General features: G+C 42.4%; 1 protein-coding gene across 1 annotated transcript; it reads right to left on the reverse strand.

The window, feature by feature from the left end:
- Nucleotides 1–1,208: 1,208 nt before the first annotated feature.
- LOC147321563 (uncharacterized) lies at nt 1,209–8,356 on the reverse strand. Its single transcript, XM_086305575.1, has 14 exons — nt 8,219–8,356; nt 7,418–7,623; nt 7,091–7,234; nt 6,380–6,518; nt 5,565–6,300; nt 5,080–5,221; nt 4,812–4,955; nt 4,667–4,729; nt 4,371–4,429; nt 3,159–3,349; nt 2,672–3,072; nt 2,299–2,398; nt 1,920–2,115; nt 1,209–1,827 (listed from the first exon to the last, which is right to left on the reverse strand). Exons 1-14 carry the CDS (start codon nt 8,339–8,341, stop codon nt 1,685–1,687), a joined length of 2,787 nt encoding a protein of 928 aa, XP_086161701.1. The 5' UTR covers nt 8,342–8,356; the 3' UTR covers nt 1,209–1,684.
- Nucleotides 8,357–9,750: the final 1,394 nt, after the last annotated feature.

The raw sequence follows: 9,750 nt of genomic DNA on the forward strand, positions 1-9,750 counted from the left end.
TGGGCTCGGGAGAGCCCGAGTGTCCTGGAGGTACTTTCCCTGCCGGATACACGATGGACGGGTGGTATAACTGGAGGGTCGTGTGCCTGGCGGGACTGTCGATCGAGGACGCTGAAGATATCTACCTATTCGGAACCATGATAACAGGGTTCTTGCTGATTGGAGCTGGCTAGGCCCTGGCTTATCGAAGAATTAAGAAAGCGGAATCGGCTGTTTCAAACCCCCACAAGGGGTCTGGTGTCTGCCCCTTCCTCTGTAAGACACAGAAAAGGAAAACACTTCCCTGCCTAGCCTTGATAATCTAATGTTATTATCCATTGTTCTTCTAGTGATTCAAAGTTGATTTAGAATATCATGTTCGGGACTCTCTGACCCAGAGACTTATTCTAACCATTATCCTTGTATGTAAGCATGTTTGCAATCCCACTCTGCACTCTAAGTCATTCCTACAATATATCAGTCGGACAGTCACACTGAATGAAGCTTCAAGCTTCAAGCAGGCCATCACTAGTTCAATCCATCATCCAAAAATGGAAAAAGTATGCCACATGCAATTTGGCAGGAGCCATGAAGGGGACACAGCAATCAGGTGGAAGATGTTCTGGTAAGACAAGACCAGAGTTGAGCTTTTGAGCCTAAATGCCAAGCGCTACATGAGGCGGGAAAGTAACACTGCTCATCACCCTGAACACACAATTCCCACTGTGAAACATGGTGTGGAAATATAAAGAATATTAATGTGTTAAAATGGCCCATTAAAAGTCCAGAAATCCCACTGAGCATCTGTGGCAAGACTCGAAAATTGCTATTCACAGACGCTCTGCATCCAATCTGGCTGAGCTTGAGCTATTTTGCAACGAAAAATAGGCAAAAACTTTGGTCTCTACATTTGCAACGCTGGTAGAGACATACCCCAAAAGACTCGCAGTGAATTGCAGTGAAAATATTGACGCAGGGGGATCTGAGTGCAATTGCACGCCACACTTTTCAAATTTTTATTTGCTTAAAATTTTGAAAACCATGTATCGTTTTGGTACCACTTCACAATTTTGTGCTCTTTGTGTTGGTTTGTCACAGAAAACCTCAATAAAAAACATCAAAGTTTGTGGATGTAAGGTGACAAAATGTGTCAAAGTTCAAGGGGTATGAATACTTTTTCAAGGCACTGTATATGCGCCATATGATGTGATGAAGAGTAACACTTTGACTGAGGAAGCACTAACACGTATGTTTTTATTGATTAATAACAAAGATGTATAGTAACCAGTCCAATGATAGCCATAGATATTCAAAGCAAAAATGATGAGGAAAGAGGAGCACACATCAACAGTAACACTTTCTGTGAATCACACTCTAACATATAAAAAGAAAAGCTGCTGTAAAGCTGCACGACTGAACAACAAGCCAAAGATTCATCTTTCAAAGTCTTGTTTTATGTCTGTTTTCTCTTAAAGCTGGCAAACACAAACACAGCTGTAACAGCTGGGACTGTGCCCTACATCATAAAGCTAATTGAGGTGACTGTTGTTGTGAGTTCACGCTACACAAATGAAGCTGAATTATAAAGAATTAAATTCATGATTGATTTAAACATGAGCAGATACACAAACACCGAAACTCTGACAGCAAAATGAGGTTCATTGAAAAGTAATGCAGGAACTGGTATTCTGATTACACTGCTGTCTTAATTTTCACTCGAGGCCAAACGCTGGTATTTGACCTTTGACATTTTGGCCCTGTACAGGAGCACTCCACAGATCATGGCAACAGCAGCAAGAAGACATCCAGCGATGAAGACCAGGTTCAGGTTCAGGTTCAGGTTGTTCCCTGAAGACCACAATAGAACCTCAGCATTGTTCACACTTTAGTGAAAGTCAAACAAAGAAGCTAATGTTAAGAAGCACTTTGTGTTTCCATACCTGCACTCATGCTGGTGTCTGCTGACCTCTTCAAACGCAGAGGACCCTGGGAAACGAAGTGCGCTGCAGTCTGGATGGCAGAGTCCCTCTTTCGGCGGTGGGAGTGGTGGTGATGGTTTGAGTTGATGCATCCCTGTGAGCACCTGCTGTTGGGATTCCCTGCTTCACACATCATTACTGAACAGCTGATGTATACCTGAGTGAAACAGGACACACTGTCAGTATATCAGCAGACGTACAGTTGCCCCCTCTAGTGGAACAAGAGCAGAGCTGCAGTCAAACCTTTGCTTCTCCATCCCAGCCAAGGAGAAAGCACAAATTGGGCATATTTATTAGTGCTTTTAGAAATTGTAGCTTCTAGATATCTACAGTTCTTTACCTGATCGTGCAAACCGATGAACTTGAAGGCCTCGATGCAGAATCTAAACTGTCTCTTGTTGTCGGTCTCATGGATCATCACAGTTGGGTCCACGGGGCACCTAATCAGAGCCGAGCACAAAGACGACACAGCTGCTGTAACTCCATGTCTTACAATCAAAGCTGCTACAGAAGCAGAGACATCACAGGGTTTCTACAGCATTTCAGAATCAAAGAAAAGAGAAAACTTTGGTAAAACTCTGGGTTTCCTTCTTTTCTTTTATATATTGATCCAATGGTGGGTTTTCGTATCAAACTTGGCCAAATTATCAAATGTTGAGGTAACTGATGTGCCGTAAATAATATACACTTCACTTCCATCAGCACATGCGTACCCGTCTTCAATGATGGAGTAGGTTGGCTGGGAATTGGGGTTGTCGTACGGTGAGGCTCTGCAGGACTCCACAAACATCTCGGTGTCGTTGACTATGGAGGACGCATCTATCTCCATGTAAATCTTCTGCCCTACGTCGTACTCCAGAGGGTACGAACTGGGATCAATGATGCTTCTGAACTGGTTGTTGGGGTAAAACTCAAACTGGTAGGTGAACGTGCCGAAGCCTTTATCAAACACTTCCACCATCGTCCTGTGTGCTGTGAAGCCCAGTGACACGTTCCCCTTTTTGGGGTACTGACAGTAGAACTCTACTTCCAGGTTATGTTTCCTGGTGATCAGAGCTCCGCTGTCATCCACTGTGGTGATTTCATTCTTGAAAATGAGATGTTCCTCGTCCTCCTGCAGAGTCAAACATCACTCTGTCAGTCCTCGTTCTGATATCTAAACCAACAACAACAGAATAGATACAAAGGAGCTCTGGTTACCTCGATCTGAGTGCCACAAGCATTGAGAGGGATGACGCCGATGATGTGAGTGCTGTTGGAGTATCTCTCCAGGCTGCAGAGGGTGTTGCTGGGCTCACTGAGACGCAGGTGATCCTCACGGAGTCCACGGAGGGACGATTTCTCCACCTCTACTCTCATTTCAGACTCAGTGCAGATCACGTTGGTTTTAACTGAAACAAGTTAAAAACATATAAAATATGATGTAAGAAAACATACAGACTTAGAATTTACCTTATGATACCCATTCAAAGGACTCTTCATGTCACGGTACTGGGTCGTGTGACCCAGTGTTTGAGTTTTAGGTATTTTTGTATTCATTTTCGATCTAGTTAATTTCTAGGTTGCTGGTTAGTCCTTATTTCTTAGTTGTTTCTGTCATCTCCCCCTGTCCTCAGTCTCCCTGGTTCCTGCGTCTACGTGTCATGTTTCTTGTCGGTTATGTTAAGTTCATGTCTATGTCTCCGTGTTTCCTGTTTTATTTTGGAAGAGTCTGGTGTCCTTTGTTCATTGTAGTTAATGTTGCTCTCCTCTGTATTGTCATTATGTTTCATTCGAGTCAGCTGTGTCCTCATGTGTCTCCACTTCCCCTGATCACCTCATGTGTGTATTTAAGTCCTCAGTCTTCCTTTGTTTGCCGTTGTGTTGTCTGTGTGTCTCCCCTATCCCTTGTCATAGTTTGTATATTGTTTAGTCATAGTCTAAATTCTCAGTAAGAGTCATAGTTTCCTAGTATATGTTCAGGTTTTCCCTCAGTTACTTTCTTGTTGTTTTTTCCGTGAGTTTTTGGCCCTAAATAAAGGCTCGCTTTTTGTTAAGTTCAGTTTTGTCTCCTCGCCTCTGTCTGCTCTTGGGTCCTCAACTCACTCCACACGGTCTGCCCTCGCAGACCATGACACTTCATTAAGCTAAACCTAATGCAATCCAACACAACAGATTTAAAGATTTACAATTTCAGTTTATTTTAATGTTGCCAGAAATATGTCAAAATTCTCCAACTTCAATTGTCAAAAAGTTAGAATATTAACTATAAAAAGAATGAGTTAAGTCTAAAAAAAAAATATTGACAATAGAAAATTGAGAATATGTCCAAAAAGTTGACATATTTTCTATTTTTATTTTTAGTTATTTATTTTGTTTTTTATTTATTTTTTATTTTTTTAATTTTGATATCAAAGACAACTTTAGACTCACTTTCCTCTGTTCCAACTTTCAAGATGACACACCTCATCTCGGACTGATAGACGCCGGACCTGAAGAGACAGAACGATGATAAGTTGACTTAATGTGTGACTTAAATAATTTTCCTTTTTATTATTTCTTCAAATACTCTTGAAATTGTAAAGCTTAAGGTCAAATGAGGAGAGCTTCATTTTATAATTTGTTCATAGTGGCATTATTTATTCCAAAAGCACATTTATTTAAACTTCTCACACCTAGGCAGAAAATCCATTTTTTTAAAGCACTAAAAACAACAAAAAGTCACTTACTGTGAAGTCGGGGTGCCGTGGTTATGAGAGTGGGTATTGCCTGGAAAACTGGTCACTGCTGACCTGAAAAACCCACAAAGAGTCCAATCATGACTTTGCTCTCCCAAACTATTTCTGTGTTTAAAGGAATGAAACCGAGGCTAACCCTGTCGCCGATTCAACAGCAAAGCACACTGGGAAATAATCTCCCAGATCGCTGGAGAACGGCGTCCACCGAAGCACAAACTCATTATGTGTGGTTCTGTGCTGGGTCATATTCATTGGCCCGCTCATGATGATATCTTGTATTCTGTAAGAAAACCACAGAAGGAAACAAGGATTAGCTCATTAATGCTGAGCTGAGCTTTCCTGCTGAAGTGATAATAATGCTTCGCTGCCATCAGGCCTCCTTAATCAAGCTTTGTCTCACTCACGCTGCATATGAAGCCTGTGCTTTGATTCTGATCTCCACCTCTTTGTTGACCTCTGCATGAATGCGCTGTCCGTGTGCAGGTGTTGGGTGCACAAACTGGGGCAAGTATAGTCCCTCCTGGCATGAAGGAGCAGGTGGATCCACTGGAGTACAGTTAGAGTAGTAACAAATAAGCATCCGTTACCAAACAGGAAGAAGCAGCTGTCTGCATAGCAAAAGTTTAAGGCTTTAAACAAACACGTGAAGTGGAGTTTGGTTCTTGGGCTGCTGAAGAATTCAGTGCAAACAGGTAAAACTAATATTAAGTTTTTAAGATAAACTGTGGGTCACATGAGTAAATAGGTCTGCTGCAATCAGCTGTTTCTACCACAGTTACCACTGTCTTCATGTGCAGAGTCATGAAAGCAGCAACATGCTGAGAACGGAGCAGAGCGGAGTGTGCTGCATCATCACATCATCAAACACTGAGACAACAATGGGCCTTACCAACGAAAGAGAACTGCAACGGTAGTTTACTGAGGGGAGGAGAGGTCGCCTGCAGCGGTCTGCCCGTAGTCCACCACCATGGTGTGGTAGTGCGGGCTGTTGTAGTTGTAGTGGGGGCAGCTGTAGTTGTAGTAGGAGCGGCTGTAGTTGTAGTAGGAGCGGCTGTTGTAGTTGTAGTGGGTGCGGCTGTAGTTGTAGTAGGAGCGGCTGTTGTAGTTGTAGTGGGTGCGGCTGTAGTTGTAGTAGGAGCGGCTGTAGTTGTTGTGGGTGCAGCTGTAGTTGTAGTAGGAGCGGCTGTTGTAGTTGTAGTGGGTGCGGCTGTAGTTGTAGTAGGAACGGCTGTAGTTGTAGTAGGAGCGGCTGTAGTTGTTGTGGGTGCAGCTGTAGTTGTAGTAGGAGCGGCTGTTGTAGTTGTAGTGGGTGCAGCTGTAGTTGTAGTAGGAGCGGCTGTAGTTGTCCACCACCACCATGATGTGGTAGTGGGGGGGTATGTAGTTGTAGTAGGAGCGGCTGTAGTTGTCCACCACCACCATGATGTGGTAGTGGGGGGGTATGTAGTTGTTGGATACATGGCGGCAGATCGTTTCCTTCTTGCGGACAGAGGAGACCTGGAGGACTGGGATCCATCGGAGTATCTCAGACTGATGTGTCCTTGTGGGAAATCCTCCACCACCAACTCAAATGCATTCACTAACGGGTTAGCATTAGTGTATTGGTAATGTAACGTGCAGGAGTCCTGACAGTGGGACATTTTGGAGTTAAAAGGGAAAAACCACAAGTGAGTTATTGTACAGTGCATTAGAACATCAGCTAACCTGGTGTAAGTGGAAGCCTGAATGTTGGGTGCAGCCGTAGCACTCTGCACTTCCTGGATTTCCATATCTGCATCTGACTTTGTCTCCATCAGGATCAAAGGACATCAGCTTGTATGTCCGTGGGCAGTTTTCAGGAACTCTTCAATAAACACATTAACAAAGTCTCTCTCAGTGTCTCACACAGTAACATGAGTCAAGCACTGGCATGATTATCTTGTATTATCTTGTAAAACTGATCAAGAAGGTAGAAAGAAAAATATGTAGACAATAGAATGAAAACTAAAATTAATTTGTCTGCTAGTTGATAAAAAACAAGAACTTCTTGTTTTCCTTTTTCAGAGAAGCAGGTTTTGCCACATGATGACATTTTCAAATTCTGCTGTTCAGAGGCTCATAGTTTAATTGGAGATAAATTATCTGAATTTCAGGAGCTGGACCTCGCCTCCAAACACACCCCTTCCAGTTCTAATGCATGTTTGTTTTTGTGCCCCACCCTACCTCTCCTTTTTTAATTCTTTCAATTCTTTCCATTCTTCACTTCTGCTTAGTACACGGGGATCTGCCAGGCCTGGTAGCCGCCACCAGTCCCCTTCGAGGCCTTCCCCAAACCGCAGCTCAGCTCATGTTTTCGCCTTTATCTACTAAAAATGCTGTCAAATCTGAAATGAGGACGTGGGCCCAGTGAGAGAAATCAAACTTCAGGAAGCTTACCTGAGGAAAGGTAGGATGGCAACTTCTGGTGCTCTGTTTGGTTTTCCAGTGTCGGATCTTTCTCCTAAATCCACAAGAGTGTTCAAGTACCAATAATGGCTCCAGTAATAGGTCCGTGTGGGGATCCAGCAGCAGCTGGCTGCCCTGGTTTGTTTAGAAATAACAAAGTCATCCACCCACCAAGCTCTTGTTTTATCATAATATCAGACAGATTTAATGACTGTGGTGACTTTAGATGAATAATAATTAATAAAAATTAATAACCAATAATTACACACAATGAAGCACATCAACAGTATCTTCATACTTAAAATGAAAAATGCTCACCGCATTTCAAAAGGTCTGTTGCTCGGGACGACCCGCGTGGTGACGGTTTCAGTTTCACACCATTGTCTGTTATAGAGTGGAGCACTGGTGCTGCTGTCCAGTCTGCCTCTCTGACTTCTGGAGGTGTAGCCACAGTATCCACTGGAACAATACCAGTAGAGGGAGTAGTAACATCCATCATAGGTGTCTCTGTCCCGAATTTCCACCTTTAAAACATACAAGCAACTCAGTCAGATTTTAGTTTGTCACTCCATGTTATCTGCAAGAAGAAGGTTCTGTATCTGTGTTTGATCATGTGATCACAATTTTAACACAATCAATAACAAGTGTAGGTCATGGAAGCCACGTCTGCAGCCATTGATTAGTCAAAGCACTCTGGATTTAGAGGTGAAGAAAGTGAGACATACTACTACAACTACTACAACTACTAATACTACTACTAATAAATAATACATTTTTGAGGAGCATCTTTCAGTAACAACTATGTGACAACGGACTTTTATTAGTTTTATTCAGTTTTTTTTTTAAAGTTAACTATTTGTTTAAACTTTTATAAAAGACAACATGTGTGCACTCGTGCGTTTAAAAATAATAATGTGTTTCAATGGATAAGTTAAGAAGCGACACCTTTTACATTTTTAACTTCATTTTCTGTTTCTTCTATCAGAATAATCAGACCTGTGCACAGAAGGAAATAAAAGTCAGAATAATCAGTGTGAAAAGAGGAGATTCCTGTTCTGTCACAGCTTCACTTATTATCTGTCATTATTATTAAGTACAGTTAAACGTTGTGTATCTCACATTAAATGAGCCATCAGGGTTTCTTCCTTTGTAGGTGTAGGTCGTGGTTCCCCCAAAAAAATGAGAAGCAGACACCAGTGAGACCAGGAGCAGCTGAAGCAGGAGCATCAGAGTGGACGCCATGATCCTCCAAACCCAACTCTGTCTCCAGAGATGCTGCTCACATCCACCTGCAGCATCTTTATATACGAAGCAGGGCACAGTCCTGCCAAGTCTAGTGGCATGCACGCTATGTGAGAGAACAATAAGAGCTGCAAAACTGGTCTGAGCAGGAAAACACACCTGTTTAAAAAAATAGATATACTGTAAATGAGTAAATGAAACCTAACTTATCTGATTCCTGGCACACAGACCGTGTTATTGTTATCTCGTAAACACAGGGTTACGCCTGAAAACCAGTTTAATCCATGTGATAGTTTCACATGACACCAGGTTTCAGTACAGCACAAATACATCTGTTCTAACACTACAGAATTTCCTATGTAGAGAATTTCCACAGTGATCACAGTACATGAATCTGGGCAGAGTCCTTCTGCATAGCTTGAATGTTCTCCTTTCGTTTGACGATGTAAAGTTAAATACATATGTGTTCTCAGCAATGTTCCCTCTAAGCTGCTGGCAGGTCTCTGCGCACAGAAAAAAAATCTAACCTGAATTGAAATTAACATTAAAACTTTAACAATTCTGTTTTGCAGTGTTAGTCAGTGAGTGACTGGCTGCTCCTGTATGGGATTAGAACGATGCCACCTTATCCCATAGTCCAGCCAATAATGTGATTCACATTCATATATACGCAGCTAATCAACGTCGTTGACAGGCTATGACGCGTCCTTATTAGTGATGTGTCGGTCGCAAACGAAACGGCTCTTAGAGCCGTATGGCGTTATTTTTGTGCCACTATTCTGAGCGCACGTAAAAAAAGTTTGCAGGTACAAGTGTTGTATTTTGAGGAGAAATTTATTTTGAGCGAAGAAAAGCTAAATTTGAGTGAAAAAAATTCATTGCTGCGTGCAAAAAATTTATTTCAGTGTTTGCTATTATCCACACACAACAGCAGCCCCTCTCGCTCAGTTTTTCATTTGCTCTCGCAATGTGTTGCTCGCGCTCTCAACATTTCTGCCCGTGCGCACTCAACTCTTTCTCTACACTGTTATATTTGTGCCACAAAACCAGCCAATCACAGACCTGGATGCAAAATTATCTGATTGGCTGTTCTGGTCTCCAATCAGCTCGAAATGATGAAACGAGGCAGTGGCAGAGGAACACAGAGTGGCGGAGTTTGAAATATAACTCTGTCTGTGTCACAAAATAAACTTTAAAGATATTTTCATGCAAGAATGGTGCTGCGTAAACTTCAAGTATCTGCTCGATTCATCAAGACATCACATATTTGCATAAGTGCTCTGACGTTTTCGGAGATGCCTGTTACCCACCAGCTGACCGCATAGCTGGACCTGCCGATGGGCATACCGGACATTTGCCCGGTGGGCCGATGATGATTTTTCATTTTTATGTTTGTTTGTCTTTGTAAC

The sequence above is a fragment of the Aulonocara sp. 'chitande type north' Nkhata Bay genome, linkage group LG9 (assembly GCF_057382095.1).
Source record: "Aulonocara sp. 'chitande type north' Nkhata Bay isolate Kocher_YH1m ecotype deep benthic linkage group LG9, A_spYH_male_GT1.1, whole genome shotgun sequence".
Taxonomy (NCBI): Eukaryota; Metazoa; Chordata; class Actinopteri; order Cichliformes; family Cichlidae; genus Aulonocara; species Aulonocara sp. 'chitande type north' Nkhata Bay.

Excerpts from the sequence above, each read along its gene's own strand:
- LOC147321563 (XM_086305575.1), bottom strand. The coding sequence starts at position 8,341 with ATGGCGTCCACTCTGATGCTCCTGCTTCAGCTGCTCCTGGTCTCACTG. Across the intron at positions 7,624-8,218 it reads ACCCTGATGGCTCATTTAAT|GTGGAAATTCGGGACAGAGA; the intron begins GTGAGATACACA and ends TATGTTTTAAAG. Across the intron at positions 3,350-4,370 it reads GAAAGTTGGAACAGAGGAAA|TTAAAACCAACGTGATCTGC; the intron begins GTGAGTCTAAAG and ends AACTTGTTTCAG.